The sequence below is a fragment of the Pelophylax lessonae genome (genome assembly GCF_965119305.1).
Source record: "Pelophylax lessonae genome assembly, chromosome: 8".
NCBI lineage: Eukaryota > Metazoa > Chordata > Amphibia > Anura > Ranidae > Pelophylax > Pelophylax lessonae.
Window position 1 is genome coordinate 146,200,050 of NC_138775.1, and position 19,398 is coordinate 146,219,447.

General features: G+C 43.7%; 1 protein-coding gene across 1 annotated transcript in view; it reads right to left on the reverse strand.

The window, feature by feature from the left end:
• The window catches only part of OLFML2B (olfactomedin like 2B), a 286,090-nt gene that overhangs the window by 137,582 nt on the left and 129,110 nt on the right, over positions 1 to 19,398 (reverse strand). The window contains exons 3-4 of the mRNA XM_082266660.1: positions 2,805 to 2,912; positions 1,712 to 1,888 (exon numbers count right to left, since the gene is read on the reverse strand). Coding sequence (XP_082122786.1) covers positions 1,712 to 1,888; positions 2,805 to 2,912 — 285 coding nt within the window. The remainder of the gene's footprint in view (positions 1 to 1,711; positions 1,889 to 2,804; positions 2,913 to 19,398) is intronic.

Genomic DNA, 19,398 nt, shown 5'->3' on the forward strand with positions numbered 1-19,398 from the left:
TAATTAAAAATTATACATATCTATGGCCAGCTTAAGACTTACAAGGGTCAGGAGGACTGTCATAGAATATCAATAAGACCCTCAAGTACATCTCAAAATTTCAGTGTTATTTTTTTTTTTTTTATGGTATGGTAAGCACATATCTATTTGTCCTACATTGTGCTTCTCAAATTACTTTATAAAGCTGGTCAAGCATTGATTACATTTCGTCAGTTTCCTATTACTGCGCTGTTCACTGTTTTCCTTGCTGGAGGCTCTGACAAGCAAGTAAAACCCTGCTGCTACCAAAACAGCCACCTCCACACAGAGACACATTGCAGAACAAGTCATAGTAAGCCAGCATTGGCAAAGGATAACCTACAAGGAGACCAGGTAATTATGGTGACTAGAAAGAGAATACGGCACACCAGGATCACGTTGCTGGGTAGTAACACTGCGAGCAAAATTAGGAAACCGACTCATCTAATGAAGGTGGCGCCTAGCCCTTCAAACTCCAGAACACAGACAGTAGCTGAAAAGGAAATGGGGAACAGAAACTCAAAGGAGTTCTTTAGTGGAGGAAGGGAGTTAGGCAGAACGTGGTGACCTATTGTAAAACAATCTTTATTGTTGCATAATATGTAAAATCAAACACAGATAATGATAAGAGCAGACTACGCAGAAGGGTTAATATGACAACATTGCCGCTAAAAAACACACAACCCGGGATCACTCATACACCAGTATGATACAGCAAATAGAGCAAGTAGCAAAAAACTACACAGTGTTTTGTTCTGAACACGGTGAGACGCAGAAAACCTTAGCAGTGTCAGCTAGATATCAGCTGTACAAACCTAATGAGGACATCAGCACTCACCAATTGCCAACGATCCCTGCAGTGTAAGCTTGTGCATATGTAGTAATAAAGAGTTCCCTCCTGAAACCCTGGATCGGTTGAGTGTCTCTCATAGTAAGGGGCCAGCTCTGGTACACAGTGTCAAACAGACAGTTTAATTATGGTGACTAGCCCTTTTCCTTCAGCCATCAATTTTTTGGGCACAGCTTCTAACATTTATTTACTCTTTACAAAGTATTGTGCTTAAGGCACGCAAAGGAGCTGTATTAGAATAGCTCAATTTTTCTGTGCTATCTTCACCTTACCAAAATCATTATTGTGTTCAGCTTGAGACTACATGGAGTTATAAGCTTCCCTCCCTCTTAAGCTAGCCATACATGGATTGAAATTAAACTATTTCTGCAGGGACCGTCTGGATTTTGATTCATGTAAGACCGCTGTGGTTGAACAGAAGTCAATATACTGTTTGATTTCTATTCAACCGCCTTTTGGAAAATTTTAGCTAAATCAACGGTTGCAGGTTATAGACTGCAGCGCTGATATGTGTATTCTGAAGGTGGGGTAGTCAGAATACAAAGATACGGAGGGAAGGATTCCCCCATCCACCTTAAATGTGTGAATGGGGGAATCAGCCTAGTTTCTTTTCATTCAACCTGCAGGTTGAACAAAAAAACGGACACATCTAAGGCCAGCTTTAGACATAAAATGACAAATTCACTAAGACAGAGCCACATTTTACTTTACAGTGTTTAAGTCAAAGATTTTTTTTGTTTTGGATATGGGAGGACTACTGAGAGCCATTGCTGAGACATATTGCAAATTTATCTGCAAAGCGTTGAATTTAATGGTGAAGAGTATGTGAAGGTATAGACTTACATGTGCATCAGTGTAGGCTGCAGCTGCATCTCTTTGAAGAATTTTTCCAATGCTGTCAAGCTCTTCGTCTCTAGTTTTTGTACTATTATATTCATTTTTCTTGCTTGCCTCAGTTTGAATTTTGTCCTCTGTGTCTTTCGTTTTTTCTTCCATTTTTGTGATATTTTTAGAAATAACCTGCAGAAATATAGATTGTTAATATAGTTAGTTATTCCAAGACTAATATTGTACTACAGTTCTGATCAAGTAATCCAGGAAAAATTAAATCCTGATAAGGATCAGTGAATACACAATACAATCAAATGACCATGTCTCTCCACATATATAGGAAACGTATCTTATAGAATTATTGTGATTTACTACCAGTTATGGTTTTGTCCCTCATGACAAATTAACTTCACTGAAAATATGTCCAGTCAGAAGCTGTGTGACTTGCAACCTCCTAGCTCTGATCCTGGGTCCTGGATCTTTTACTTCCTGTGACTGTTTCTTTGTCTGTGTGTTACTATAAGCTGAAAAGCCAATTTAGACGCAAAACTGCCCTCTCTGGCTATCCACCCCTAGCGTATATCTCTAGCCTTTGCTTCTGGTTTCCTCACTGTACACCTAAACTTGGTTTTCCTGTCTGAACAACTGGGAGTCTCCAATCTCCCAATCCCTGTCCAACTGGTTACTACAACTGGTTTGTAAACTTGAAAGCTGCTTTTACAGTTTGTCTTATTATATTATTGCTTAACCCTAACAGCGTAGCTCTTATTATGTAACATGATGACGTTAACTCAATAAAAAAAAAAAGAAAAATAATAGAATTGAATACACTTTCCAAAACCATAATTTCCATAATAGCAACATATATGTCTAATCCATTTAGTTCTACTGTAATGAACTACGGTCTCTTAGAAAATATAAACATACATTGGCGATCCACTCACATCCTTTTGTATGTAACAAAATATTTTGGAATCTTTTTTTACATAATTTAATGTACACAACAGACATTACAAACTATCAATATTTTTTATCAATAATCTAATTTATTCCTTAATTTAGAAAGCAAAAAATGGACTTTGAAATCGTAGATCTAAAAGCTTACCTCTTCAAGTTTCTCAATACGGCCAATCATTTTTGTAGTCACACCATGCAACTTCAGTAGATCTAATCCATAGAAAGCCCCTTCCAGCATTTCTATAATGGTTGATAGCTAAGGGACAGAGAAACAAATGTTGTCACTCTTTAAAATGTGCTCCTAAAATGTTTAATGTTTACATTTTTGAGGGAAAAGCTACTATCAAAAAGAATGTCAAAAACAATACGAAAAAAATATCTAGAAACTTGAATTTTTTTATTGTTTATAAATGCCAATTTCCTCCAAAAAGGAAAAGAGTACTATGGAATTAATACATTGCATTTACAACTAATCTCTGAACTAATTCCTTGGTGATTTGTACACTTTTTTTTAGTGCAGTAAAGAAAAATAATCATTTATGCAGTATTGGTATACTGTATATATATCAGCGCTGGTAGCAGAGCTGATATATATGCAGTATACCATTATCAAGGGATCTCCCTTTTTATCAGCAGCAGCCCACATTTCTATCACATTTTTATTCACATATAAATAGAGCACATATTGAGGAAACACAAAATATCCTAAGCGAGGGTTCATTTACATTTTTTTTAGATTTATGCAGTATTACTAATTGCCCAAGATAATAATTGGATTATCTATACAAATATAACTATTGGTAACATAGAAGAAAACAGAGGGCGTGTAAGCCTAGCGCATTATCCTCAATACATGTCTTTAATAGGTAAAGCAGAGGTAAGTATCATACTAACAAATAATGCTTGGATCATAGCATAACATTAAATTCATCTGCTTGAGTCCATGCAGGAGTATCCACATCACAAGTTTGAACTCAAGGTTTCCCTCTTCCTCAGAGCCAAAGGTTAGAATGCTTAAAATATTATCTCAGAGCACTGAGTTTGTATGTGTAATGTTCTGGTACCTCTGGTACCCTTATTCCACTTTCCACTTCAATGTATGCGCCCCACCATTCTCTTCTGGTAGGTGCGCATACACCTTTAAGACCGATGCTGTCATCACTGAGCGCCGCAGAGCGGCTATTTCAACCGCCGGCGTTCTCACTCACATGTTCGTTCAACCGTCATGGTTGGATCGTCCCTGTCTGAAGTCAGCATACCAGATGTTACTCGTTCCTGTATCTCGCTACCTGAACTTGTTCCATATCTGATCCTGTGTCTCGCCACCCGATCACTCCCGGCATGTTGCTTTCACTCTTCAACCCGCCTTGAAGCTCATATGCTTACAAGCGTACCTCGCTGTCGGAACCTCGCTGCTAATCCCTGTATCCCGCTACCGGATCACTCGCTCATACCGAACCTCTCTACTACTGCTTGCTATTAGTGATAAGTACCCCGCAGGGGAATCCTCCATAACCTTCCTACTAAGCTTACACTATCTAGCTCTGCATATTAAGGACTGTAACTATCATCTGCACTGTTGTTTTAGATTGCTAGTAGAGATGTATAGAACTGTTCGCCGGCGAACAGTTCCCGGCGAACTTAGCATGTTCGCGTTCGCCGCTGCCGGCGAACATATGCGATGTTCGGTCCGCCCCCCATAAGACATCATTGAGGCAAACTTTGACCCTGAACTTTACAGTCAGCAGACACATTTCCAGCCAATCAGCGTACCTCCCTCCCACACCCTCCCACCTCCTATAAATAAGCAAGGGCAGCATCCATCTTAGATCATTCTGAAGCAGTGTGTGTAGTGAGAGTAGGGAGAGCTGCTGCTGCTGCTGCTGCTGTTAAGCTAGGGACAGTTAGTCAGTGTTCCTGGTCTTGCAGTGTTCTTGGTCCACTACTGCTGTAATATCAGCACCCCAAAAAGCCCTTCTAAGGGCTGGTATTTGTGTTTTTTTTTTTTTTTTTTATATATATATATATATATATATACCTAGCGTCCCCAAAAGCCCTTTTAAGGGCTGGTAATTGAGTTGTTTCTTCATATATATATATATATATATCTATATCTATCTAGTGTCCCCAAAAGCCCTTTTAAGGGCTGGTAATTGAGGATTTTTTTATTTATATATATACATATATATATATATATACAGTGTCCCCAAAAGCCCTTTCAAGGGCTGGTAAGGTAATAGATTTTTTTCTTTTTATATATATATATATATATATATATATATATCTATTGTACACTGCAGTTGCCTGCCCGCTGTGTGTGAGAGGCCACAGACCTACCACAGACTGTACTGTGTGCACACCACACTCATTTCGGGTGGCACAGGCACAGTACCTGGCATTTTAAAAAATATTTTTTTTTCCTCTGTCATAATTGCAGTGAGTGCTGTGTCAGGTCCACAGAGTGCACTGTACCCACTGCAGTGCACTGCCCACCACTGATATATATACGTTGGCACAGCATCTTGTTGCAATAAATTGAAAAAAAAAATATTTTTTATTATTGCAGTTGCCTGGGCTGCCAGTGACTGTCAGGTCCACAGAGTGTACTGTGCCCACTGCAGTGCCACTGTGTGCCCACCCACCACTGATATATAAGGTGGCACAGCAGCTTGCAAAGTAAAAAAAATATATATTTTTTTTTAAATTGCAGTTGCCTGGGTGCCAGTGACTGCTGTCAGGTCCACAGAGAGTGTACTGTGCCACTGCCCACCCACCACTGATATATAAGGTGGCACAGCAGCTTGCAAAGTAAAAAAAATATATATATTTTTTTAAATTGCAGTTGCCTGGGTGCCAGTGACTGCTGTCAGGTCCACAGAGAGTGTACTGTGCCACTGCCCACCCACCACTGATATATAAGGTGGCACAGCAGCTTGCAAAGTAAAATATATATATATATATATATTTTTTTAAATTGCAGTTGCCTGGGTGCCAGTGACTGCTGTCAGGTCCACAGAGAGTGTACTGTGCCACTGCACACCCACCACTGATATATAAGGTGGCACAGCAGCTTGCAAAGTAAAAAAATATATATATATTTTTTAAATTGCAGTTGTCTGGGTGCCAGTGACTGCTGTCAGGTCCACAGAGAGTGTACTGTGCCACTGCCCACCCACCACTGATATATAAGGTGGCACAGCAGCTTGCAAAGTAAAAAAAAATATATATATTTTTTAAATTGCAGTTGCCTGGGTGCCAGTGACTGCTGTCAGGTCCACAGAGAGTGTACTGTGCCACTGCCCACCCACCACTGATATATAAGGTGGCACAGCAGCTTGCACTCATAGTACAACAGTAACAACACATTAAAAAAAAAATGACAGGCAGAGGCAGGCCACCCCGCAAGGGCCGTCGTGGTCGTGGTGCTGTGATTTCCTTAGGCCCTAGAATAATGCCCAGTGTTCAGAGGCCACCACAGACCCTGAACTCAAAAAATTCTGAGGCCATAGTTGACTGGCTTACACAGGACACCCAATCGTCTACAGCTTCCGCTCGGAACCTTAATGCACCATTCTCCTCCAGCTCAGCTTCGGGCACCTCTCAATTTACCACTCGCCAGCCCGCCGGCACCACCACCAACACTAGCACCACAGCCGCTTCACTTGATCCGTCAGAGGAGTTATTTTCACATCAGTTTGAAGAAATAAGTGATGCGCAACTATTAGTGCCAGAGGATGTAGATAACGGGGATATGTCTCAGTCAGGCAGCATTATACACATGGACGTACATTGTGATGATGATGATGTTGTACCTGCTGCTGCTGCCTTTGCTGAGTTGTCAAGTGAAGCGGCTGATGATGACGATGTGTCTGTGGATGTCACCTGGGTGCCTGCTCGAAGAGCAGAAGAAGAGGGGGAAAGTTCAGATGGGGAGACAGAGAGGAGGAGGAGACGAGTTGGAAGCAGGGGGAGGAGGTCATCGCAAGGAGCTAGTGGCGCAGTCAGACAGCATGTAGATTCGGCACCCGGGGTCAGCCAGACAGCACGCCAATCAACGCAAGCTGTTGCCACCACCAGAATGCCGTCCTTGCAAAGCTCAGCAGTGTGGCATTTTTTTTGTGTGTCTGCCTCTGATATCAGCGATGCCATTTGTAACCTGTGCCAAAAGAAACTGAGTCGTGGGAAGTCCAACACCCACCTAGGTACAACTGCTTTGCGAAGGCACATGATCTCACATCACAAACGCCTATGGGATCAACACATGAGTAAAAGCAGCACACAAACTGAAAGCCACCATCCTCCTCCTGGTCCAGCATCTTCAGCCACGTCAACCACTGCTGTCCTCCATGCCCCCTATCAACAACCCGCCCCTCCGCCTCTCACCTTCAGCAGTTCCTGCTCGTCACCTGCCCACAGTCAGGTGTCTGTGAAGGAAATGTTTGAGCGCAAAAAGCCAATCTCGCAGAGTCACCCCCTTGCCCGGCGTCTGACAGCTGGCTTGTCGGAACTCTTAGCCCGCCAGCTTTTACCATACAAGCTGGTGGAGTCTGAGGCCTTCAAAAAATTTGTCGCTATTGGGACACCGCAGTGGAAGGTACCCGGCCGAAATTATTTTTCACAAAAGGCAATCCCCAACCTGTACTCTATTGTGGAAAAGGAAATCATGTCACGTCTGGCACACAGTGTTGGGGCAAGGGTCCATCTGACCACTGATAGCTGGTCTGCAAAGCACGGTCAGGGCAGGTATATAACGTACACTGCGCATTGGGTAAACCTGCTGGCGGCTGCCAAGCATGGAATGCGTGGCTCTGCTGCAGAGGAGTTGGTGACACCGCCACGACTTGCAGGCAGGCCTGCTGCCACCTCCTCTACTCCTCCTACTCCATCCTCTTTGCTAACCTCCTCGGCTGAGTCCTCTTCTGCTGTTGCGTCTTGCTCCACACCAACTGCACCCCCCCAGCTCCCCAGGGGCTATTCCACATGCCGGATACGACAGTGTCACGCTGTCTTGGGGTTGACTTGCCTGAAAGCAGAGAGTCACACCGGACCAGCACTACTGTCCGCCCTGAATGCACAGGTGGATCAGTGGCTGACCCCGCACCAACTGGAGATCGGCAAAGTGGTGTGTGACAACGGGAGCAATTTGTTGGCGGCATTGAATTTGGGCAAGTTGACACATGTGCCGTGCATGGCACATGTGTTGAATCTGATTGTGCAACGTTTTGTGCAGAAGTATCCAGGCTTACAGGACGTCCTCAAGCAGGCCAGGAAGGTGTGTGGCCATTTCAGGCGTTCCTACACGGCCATGGCGCACTTTGCAGATATTCAGCGGCGAAACAACATGCCAGTGAGGCGCTTGATTTGCGACAGCCCGACACGTTGGAATTCAACGCTGCTAATGTTCGACCGCCTGCTCCAACAAGAAAAAGCGGTCAACGAGTATTTGTATGACCGGGGTGCTAGGACAGCCTCTGCGGAGCTGGGTATTTTTTTGCCACGCTACTGGACGCTCATGCGCAATGCCTGTAGGCTCATGCGTCCTTTTGAGGAGGTGACAAACCTAGTGAGTCGCACTGAAGGCACCATCAGCGACATCATCCCATATGTTTTTTTCCTGGAGCGTGCCCTGCGAAGAATGCTGGATCAGGCCGTAGATGAGCGTGAAGAGGAAGAGGAAGAGTTGTGGTCACCATCACCACCACCAGAAACAGCCTTACCATCGATTGCTGGACCTGCGGCAACACTGGAAGAGGAGTGTGAGGAAGAGGAGTCAGAGGAGGAATGTGGCTTTGAGGAGGAGGAACACCAACCACAGCAGGCATCCCAGGGTGCTAGTTGTCACCTATCTGGTACCCGTGGTGTTGTACGTGGCTGGGGGGAAGAACACACCTTCAATGACATCAGTGAGGACGAGGAATTGGACATGAGTAGCTCGGCATCCAACCTTGTGCAAATGGGGTCTTTCATGCTGTCATGCCTGTTGAGAGACCCTCGTATAAAAAGGCTGAAGGAGAACGACCTGTACTGGGTGGCCACGCTACTAGACCCCCGGTATAAGCAGAAAGTCTGTGACATGTTACCCAATTACCGGCAGTCGCAAAGGATGCAGCAGCTACAAAATAAGTTAAAAACTATGCTCTACACAGCGTATAAGGGTGATGTCACAGCACAACGGGAATCCAACAGGGGAAGAGGTGAAAGTAATCCTCCTCCTACCACCACAACCACGCCGGCAAGGACAGGACGCTTTACAGACGTCTTGTTGATGGAGGACATGCGGAGCTTTTTTAGTCCTATGCATCGCCACAGCCCTTCGGGGTCCACCCTCAGAGAACGACTCGACCGACAGGTAGCAGACTACCTTGCCTTAACTGCAGATATCGACACTCTGAGGAGCGATGAACCCCTTGACTACTGGGTGTGCAGGCTTGACCTGTGGCCTGAGCTATCCCAGTTTGCCATTGAACTTCTGGCCTGCCCCGCTTCAAGTGTGCTGTCAGAAAGGACCTTCAGCGCAGCAGGAGGTATTGTCACTGAGAAGAGAAGTCGCCTAGGTCAAAAAAGTCTTGATTACCTCACGTTTATTAAGATGAATGAGGCATGGATCCCGAAGGGACTGACAGTGGGGGATGCATTTGACTAAAAAAGGCCTGGTGATGACTGAGATGCCTTGGCCTAAAAATGGTCCACACGCTGCTGTATATAATCATTCTCTGCATGCCGGATGACTTACGTGACGTCTCCGCCACCAACTACGGTTCAAGCAGCAATGTTTTAGTGCACTTTCTGCCTTAAAACCTCAATTTTTCAGGCCGCTGCTACAGCAGCGGCTGCAACAATACCTACTTTTTCATGCATGTGTACATGCCTAATTTTTCTGGCCTCTGGTGCTACACTGTGGCTGCAAAAAAACAAAAAACAAAAAAAAAGGCACATACATGTGTCAATTCCCCTTCGTGATCGTTACCTTGTCGTGGTGAAGGGGCTTGCGTATCACAATGAAGCGATCACCTCTAGGATTGTGTTGGCACACCCCAGATGATAAGGTCGTTGCTTCATTGTGTACAGACCAAAAGCGATCCGCAGGATAATTTTTCATAAAAAAAAACATTCATTTTCTTTCATTCTTTCTGCGGAGCTGGGTATTTTTTGGCCGCGTTACTGAATGCTCATGAACAATGGCTGTAGGCTCATGCGTCCTTTTGCAGAGATGACAACCCTGGTGGTCAGTCAAACCCAAGGCAACATCATCGACCTCATCCCATATGCGTTTTTTCTGGAGCGTGCCCTGCGAAGAGTACTGGATCAGGCTGTAGATGAGCATGAAGAGGAAGAGTTGTGGTCCTCATCACCACCAGAAGCAGCCTTGTCGTTGTCAATTGCTGGACCTGTGGCAACGCAGAGAGAGGAGTCTGAAGAAGAGAAGTCAGAGGAGGAAGGTGGCTTTGAGGAGGTGGAATACCAGCCACAGCAGGCGTCCCAGGGGGCTTGTTCTCACCTTTCGGGGACCCTTGGTGTTGTATGTGGCTGGGTGGAGGAAGAGACCTTCAATGATGTCAGTGAGGACAAGGAACGGGACATGGCTAGCTTGGTATCCAACCTTGTGCAAATTGGGAGTTTGCGGTTGTGCAAATGGACTGACTGACTGTTAAACGGGGAGTTTGGTCTGTCAGAGTTTGGTCTGTCACTGTGAAGCGGGCGACGGGCGTAACCCTTACACTACTTGACCGATAAAACATCATACCTGATCGTATTCACACACTGGATGTTTTAGTGCTGGTTTACACTGCCGCTACCACTAAAGTAGCGTCGCTTCCAGTGCGACTTTGGCGCGACTTAGCGCGACTTTGGCGCGACCTCATCGCGAGGTGACTTTTTATTTGGCCAATCACAATATCATGTTTTGTGACCGTCACCTAATTTCCTTTTCCTGTTTTTTGTTTTACATATTTCCCCATGTGTGCAGTGTTGTCTGTGTCATAGCTCAACTGATAGGCATGTTTGCCTTGGCATATCATATTTCAGCTTGCCAGAAAGAAAAAAAGACAGCTGGAAAGACACTGCATTAGTTTTCTACTAAAAATCATAAGAAAAATGCTGTTTTTTTTGGGTTGTGGACATACTACAGAGCTGAAACTTGACAGGTACACTTTTTAGACCCCCCAGACACTAAATACAAAAAATGACATGCCTGCCTAAAAAAATGCCCGATAAATGCCTGCAAGAGAAAAAGCCAGCTGCAGAGAAGCCGTATTCCTGAAAATATAAGAAAAATGCTGTTTTTTAGGGGTTCTGGACATGCTACAGAGCTGAAACTTGACAGGTACACTTTTGTGACCCCCCAGACACTAAATACAAAAAATGACATGCCTGCCTAAAAAAATGCCCGATAAATGCCTGCAAGAGAAAAAGACAGCCGCAGAGAAGCCGTATTCCTGAAAATATAAGAAAAATGCTGTTTTTTAGGGGTTCTGGACATGCTACAGAGCTGAAACTTGACAGGTACACTTTTGTGACCCCCCAGACACTAAATACAAAAAATGACATGCCTGCCTAAAAAAATGCCCGATAAATGCCTGCAAGAGAAAAAGACAGCCGCAGAGAAGCCGTATTCCTGAAAATATAAGAAAAATGCTGTTTTTTAGGGGTTCTGGACATGCTACAGAGCTGAAACTTGACAGGTACACTTTTGTGACCCCCCAGACACTAAATACAAAAAATGACATGCCTGCCTAAAAAAATGCCCGATAAATGCCTGCAAGAGAAAAAGACAGCCGCAGAGAAGCCGTATTCCTGAAAATATAAGAAAAATGCTGTTTTTTAGGGGTTCTGGACATGCTACAGAGCTGAAACTTGACAGGTACACTTTTGTGACCCCCCAGACACTAAATACAAAAAATGACATGCCTGCCTAAAAAAATGCCCGATAAATGCCTGCAAGAGAAAAAGACAGCCGCAGAGAAGCCGTATTCCTGAAAATATAAGAAAAATGCTGTTTTTTAGGGGTTCTGGACATGCTACAGAGCTGAAACTTGACAGGTACACTTTTGTGACCCCCCAGACACTAAATACAAAAAATGACATGCCTGCCTAAAAAAATGCCCGATAAATGCCTGCAAGAGAAAAAGCCAGCCGCAGAGAAGCCGTATTCCTGAAAATATAAGAAAAATGCTGTTTTTTAGGGGTTCTGGACATGCTACAGAGCTGAAACTTGACAGGTACACTTTTGTGACCCCCCAGACACTAAATACAAAAAATGACATGCCTGCCTAAAAAAATGCCCGATAAATGCCTGCAAGAGAAAAAGACAGCCGCAGAGAAGCCGTATTCCTGAAAATATAAGAAAAATGCTGTTTTTTAGGGGTTCTGGACATGCTACAGAGCTGAAACTTGACAGGTACACTTTTGTGACCCCCCAGACACTAAATACAAAAAATGACATGCCTGCCTAAAAAAATGCCCGATAAATGCCTGCAAGAGAAAAAGACAGCCGCAGAGAAGCCGTATTCCTGAAAATATAAGAAAAATGCTGTTTTTTAGGGGTTCTGGACATGCTACAGAGCTGAAACTTGACAGGTACACTTTTTAGACCCCCCAGACACTAAATACAAAAAATGACATGCCTGCCTAAAAAAATGCCCGATAAATGCCTGCAAGAGAAAAAGACAGCCGCAGAGAAGCCGTATTCCTGAAAATATAAGAAAAATGCTGTTTTTTAGGGGTTCTGGACATGCTACAGAGCTGAAACTTGACAGGTACACTTTTGTGACCCCCCAGACACTAAATACAAAAAATGACATGCCTGCCTAAAAAAATGCCCGATAAATGCCTGCAAGAGAAAAAGACAGCCGCAGAGAAGCCGTATTCCTGAAAATATAAGAAAAATGCTGTTTTTTAGGGGTTCTGGACATGCTACAGAGCTGAAACTTGACAGGTACACTTTTTAGACCCCCCAGACACTAAATACAAAAAATGACATGCCTGCCTAAAAAAATGCCCGCTAAATGCCTGCAAGAGAAAAAGCCAGCCGCAGAGAAGCCATATTCCTGAAAATATAAGAAAAATGCTGTTTTTTAGGGGTTCTGGACATGCTACAGAGCTGAAACTTGACAGGTACACTTTTGTGACCCCCCAGACACTAAATACAAAAAATGACATGCCTGCCTAAAAAAATGCCCGCTAAATGCCTGCAAGAGAAAAAGCCAGCCGCAGAGAAGCCATATTCCTGAAAATATAAGAAAAATGCTGTTTTTTAGGGGTTCTGGACATGCTACAGAGCTGAAAATTGACAGGTACACTTTTTAGACCCCCCAGACACTAAATACAAAAAATGACATGCCTGCCTAAAAAAATGCCCGCTAAATGCCTGCAAGAGAAAAAGCCAGCCGCAGAGAAGCCATATTCCTGAAAATATAAGAAAAATGCTGTTTTTTAGGGGTTCTGGACATGCTACAGAGCTGAAACTTCACAGGTACACTTTTTAGACCCCCCAGATGCTAAATCCAAAGAAATTTTTTATTTTTATTTTTTTTTAATTTTTCCAATAATTGGCTCTCTATCAAAAAATTATAATTATTAAGAACTTTTTTTTGCGTGATCCCTCTCCGGCATGCCACAGTCCAGGTGTTAGTCCCCTTGAAACAACTTTTCCATCACTATTGTGGCCAGAAAGAGTCCCTGTGTGTTTTAAAATTCGCCTGCCTATTGAAGTCTATGGCGGTTCGCCCGGTTCGCCGGTTCGCGAACATTTGCCGATGTTCGCGTTCGCCGTTCGCGAACCGCGAATTTTAGGTTCGCGACATCACTAATTGCTAGCTCTTGAGCCTACTAACATCTATCCTTGCACTGGGTTAGTCTCTCCTGTATGTCATCTGCTGTCCTACCACCTACTACCATACATGATTGCTAACCTATCTGCATCCTACCTGTTACCATCTATACTCTCATGAACATTTCTCTCAAGTGCTGTTCACCTATTTGTCACTGTTCATACCTGTCTCTTCAACTCATCACCACTATACTGCTATATACATCTATCACTCCAGGAACATCTTATTGAGTGTGTATATTTGTATGCTGAATCAGACAGACCACAGTGATGAGTCTTGGGAGTTGGAATTGGTATTTCAACGTATCTCTACATGACTACTGAGTGGAGTTTTTCTGCAGCTGCAAATCCATCTTGTTTCAGAAAATGCAGGAGCGTTACAGATTGAACGAACCTAAAATGGATTCAGCAGATTTACCCACTCAAGTGACACAATTAAAACAACAAGTGACTGCGTTAATACACGCTCTTACTGAATTAAAAGAAGACAATCAGGCTCTGAAGCAGCAGGTAACCCGTCTATCACAACTTGCCGCTGCTCAGCCCCCTGAACCCAAAATAAATCCTCCTCTAGTGTTTACAGGTGATCGCAAAAAATTTTGTGAATTCAAAAACGCCTGTCAGTTACTTTTCTTGCTAAAACCTCGTACCTACCTTACTGATCATATCAAAGTCTGTACTATTATTTCATACCTAACGGGTGATCCACGGGCCTGGGCAGACTCTCTTTTTGAGAAAAATGATCAGCTTCTCAACTCCTATGCTTTATTCCTAGCGGAACTCGCTAGTCTATATGATGACCCCAATAGGCAGAGTACTGCCGATATTCAATTGAGGTCCTTGAAACAAGGTAGGAGACCTGTAGAAGACTTTGTAGCAGAGTTCAAAAGATGGACCCTTGATTCAGGGTGGAATGATACATCTCTAAGAACTCAATTTAGACTCGGCCTATCAGAAGCCGTTAAAGACGAGCTCGCCCGAGCGGATTTACCGGACACCCTGGATGCCTTGATACAACTCAGTATCAACATAGACAGGAGGCTGCGAGAAAGAAAGGCTGAAAAAATGGGAATGCCATTGTCCAGTCCTTCTCGGATTTCGGCCGTTGACCCTACTCCTATGGAGGTAGGAACCATACGCCCACCTTTATCAACTGCTGAAAGAGCCAGGAGACGATCCAGGAATCTTTGCTTGTACTGCGCATCCCCGGATCACATGATAAGCGTCTGTCCCCTTGTCCGCAAAAAAGAGGGTGAGTGTTCACATGTCCTCCTAGGGGGATTGACAACTTCATTTACTAACCCTTATCTTTTTGTTCGTTTGACATTGCAGTGGGACCAGACTAGGATTACCACTAAGGCCATGATCGACACAGGATCTTGCGGAAATTATATCGATATACGTTTTGCTACTTTAAATAAAGTACCTATTATTTCAAAACCTAAGCCTGTCTCTGTGAGTCTTATTAACGGTATTCCGTTATCTTCTGGCCCAATCACTAATCAGACACAAGCACTCCTAGTCACCACTAACGAGTCTCATACGGAGACCACTACCTTCGACCTATTGTCTTCGCCCCACTTTCCCATCAACCAACCATAGATTGGAAGAAACGGACCCTAACCTTCCTCTCTTACTATTGCGAGAGTACGTGTAACCTCCCGTCTTATGGAAAGATCCTGTCTGTGGTGTCAGATGAGATTGCACCACTATGCTATCAGGATCTGTCCGAAGTTTTTCTTGAGAAAAATGCTCAAATACTGCCTCCCCATAGGGATTATGATTGTACTATTGATCTACTCCCTAATTCTAAATTGCCTTTTGGTCATGTTTATCCTCTTTCGCAGGATGAACTTTCCCATCTCAAGGAATACTTGGATGAGAATTTGACAAAAGGTTTTATTAGACCTTCCACTTCTTCCACAGCTGCAGGACTTTTTTTTTGTCCGCAATAAAGACTCAAGTCTCAGGCCTATTATCGACTATAGGCAATTGAACGCCATTACAGTAAAAGATCGTTATCCTCTACCGCTTATCCCTGAACTCATTGAACAAGTGCGTGGAGCTACCTACTTTTCAAAATTGGACCTGAAAGGAGCATACAATCTGATCCGAATCCGTGATGGGGATGAGTGGAAGACGGCATTCAGAACCAGATACGGATTGTTCGAATATCTTGTAATGCCATTTGGGCTATGTAACGCTCCCGCAGCCTTCCAACGATTCATAAACGATATCCTTAGAGACTTACTTGATGTCTGTGTTGTGGTATATCTGGACGATATACTTATTTATTCACGATCCTTGTCTGAACATATAAAACATGTAAGACTTGTGTTATCCAGATTACTCACACACAATCTATACGTGAAACTAAAAAAATGCTTATTTCATAAAGAAGAAGTATTATTCCTAGGATACATCATATCCAAAACAGGAATCAAGATGGATATGAGTAAGATATCCTGTATTCAGGATTGGCCTATACCAACCACCCGCAAAGCACTACAGCGATTCCTTGGATTTTCAAACTTCTATAGGAAGTTCATCAAGAACTTCTCTGCCATTGTGAGACCTCTCACACAACTCACAAGTATTAAGAAACCATTTAAATGGTCAGATGAAGCAAATGAAGCTTTTCGCTTGTTAAAAACAAGCTTTACCTCTGCTCCCATACTACGCTATCCAGACCCATCCCTCCAATACATTCTGGAAGTAGATGCGTCAAATATGGCATTAGGAGCAGTACTCTCCCAACGACCAACGAATACTTCACCACTCCATCCAGTCACCTTCTTCTCTAAATCTCTAAGCAGCCCAGAGGTGAATTACCCAGTGGGTGAAAAGGAACTGCTTGCTATAAAACTGGCTCTGGAGAATTGGCGACATCTACTTGAAGGCACCCAATTACCAATACTCATATATACAGACCATAAAAATCTTCAATATCTTCAGACTAACAAAACCCTCTCCCACCGGCAGGTACGATGGTCACTATTCTTCCTAAGATTTAACTTCCTAGTGACCTACACACCTGCAGACAAGAATAAAAAAGCGGATGCGCTATCACGATTAACTGAAGATAATTGCTCCGAAATCCCTTCCGTTCCTATAATACCCTACAAGCGTATTATTGGGGTTGTCCGTTCCTTGAAGGAAGAGATTCTGCACAGTATAGGTTTGGATTCACCTCCACCACAACTAACTGCTGATGCAGAAGGCTTCCTCTACTACAACGACAAACTCTACATACCCCCTACTATGCGCACCAAGATCTTGGAATTGTCACATGATGTGCCTATGGCAGGACATATGGGTATGACAAAGACCCTTAATTTGCTTACCAGGCAGTTTTGGTGGCCTGATATGAAGACATCTATACAAAAATTTGTCTCTTCATGCAACGTCTGTGCCAGGTCCAAAATTGACACTACAAAACCATCCGGTCTACTATGCAGTCTACCAATACCCCAGACTCCATGGGAAGTTGTGTCCTTGGACTTTATAGTAGAACTACCACCTTCCAAAGGATTTAATACCATTTTAGTGTCAGTGGACCATCTGACAAAGATGGCACATTTCGTTGCTATTCGCAGACTACCTTCGTCCAAACAAACAGCGGAACTACTGATGAAACATGTCTTTAAGTTACATGGTATTCCAAAAACTCTTTTGTCTGACCGTGGATCACAATTCATCTCCAAGTTTTGGCAAGAACTATGCCACATACTACGAATTGAGCGAAAGCTCACTTCTCCCTACCATCCTCAGACCAACGGACAGACTGAAAGAGTCAACCAGTGCATCGAGCAATATTTACGTTGCTATACATCATACCTACAGGATGATTGGGTGGATCTCCTCCCTCTGGCAGAATTTGCCTACAACAACGCAACCCACAGTACGACCAAACAGAGTCCGTTCTACTTGAACTATGGGTTTCATCCCACTATTCTTCCACCACGCATCCTTCCATCAAGTAACCCAGTAGCCTCAGACTATCTTACCCAAATAAAAGACTCTCTGGGTTTACTTAATACTACCATCTCACACGCTCATAGTCAACAAAAAAAATACTATGACCTTCGTAGAAGACCTTCTCCTCAGTATGCTATTGGGGACCTCGTTTGGCTATCAACAAAAAACTTAAGATTAAAGATCCCTAGCAAAAAGCTTGGGCCTCTATTCTTGGGACCCTTCCCAATCAGGAAACTTATTGGAAAAGCTGCAGTACAGCTCACATTACCAACAGACCTCAAGATACATCCCATCTTCCATGTGTCGCTACTGAAGCCCCATGTTCCTGACCAAGGAATAAGGCCTACCATCCCACCTCCACCTCCTGTACAAGTTGAAGGCGGAGAAGAATATGAGATAAAGGAGATTCTGGATTCTCGTATCCACAGAAGAAGACTCCAATATCTAGTACGATGGAAGAACTATGGGCCCCAAGACGACACCTGGCTGGATACCTCTGATATACATGCCCCTAGGCTGATTCGCAATTTTCACGCGAAATACCCGGAAAAACCAGTTCTAGAGGCCTTCCGGAGCCGGCCTTAAGGGGGGGGGGTACTGTAATGTTCTGGTACCTCTGGTACCCTTATTCCACTTTCCACTTCAGTGTATGCGTCCCACCATTCTCTTCTGGTAGGTGCGCATACACCTTTAAGACCGATGCTGTCATCACTGAGCGCCGCAGAGCGGCTATTTCAACCGCCGGCGTTCTCACTCACATGTTTGTTCAACCGTCATGGTTGGATCGTCCCTGTCTGAAGTCAGCATACCAGATGTTACTCGTTCCTGTATCTCGCTACCTGAACTTGTTCCATATCTGATCCTGTGTCTCGCCACCCGATCACTCCCGGCATGCTGCTTTCACTCTTCACTCTTCAACCTGCCTTGAAGCTCATATACTTACAAGCGTACCTCGCTGTCGGAACCTCGCTGCTGATCCCTGTATCCCGCTACCGGATCACTCGCTCATACCAAACCTTTCTACTACTGCTTGCTATTAGTGATAAGTACCCCGCAGGGGAATCCTCCATAACCTTCCTACTAAGCTTACACTATCTAGCTCTGCATATTAAGGACTGTAACTATCATCTGCACTGTTGTTTTAGATTGCTAGCTCTTGAGCCTACTAACATCTATCCTTGCACTGGGTTAGTCTCTCCTGTATGTCATCTGCTGTCCTACCACCTACTACCATACATGATTGCTAACCTATCTGCATCCTACCTGTTACCATCTATACTCTCATGAAAATTTCTCTCAAGTGCTGTTCACCTATTTGTCACTGTTCATACCTGTCTCTTCAACTCATCACCACTATACTGCTATATACATCTATCACTCCAGGAACATCTTATTGAGTGTGTATATTTGTATGCTGAATCAGACAGACCACAGTGATGAGTCTTTGGAGTTGGAATTGGTATTTCAACGTATCTCTACATGACTACTGAGTGGAGTTTTTCTGCAGCTGCAAATCCATCTTGTTTCAGAAAACGCAGGAGCGTTACAGTATGCTAGGATTTTAAGATAATATTGCAGTGAGATAGTAAGGAATCTAAAGTAGAACTTTTAAGGTAATGTTTTAGAGCATTCAAATGTCATGTCAGAATTCTTAAAGTGTATGTACATTTTCACATATACCCTGTGAAATGAACAGTCTGAGATGATACATAAAGATGAAACACATCCTCCCACATAAGGTTTTTTATGTATATCTGCTGTCTTCAGCTTTCTACACTCGTTAGAAAGTACAGATCGTGATAAAAATCTTTCTTCCTGTTCCAGCAGTGAGTGTGGAGTCTTGGCTTACACTGTGTGTGAGCTGATTGGAGGAAAGGCATACACCCCCTACACATAGGCAGGGGAATGAAGAAACATGCAGAGCTGCAGTGTGAAT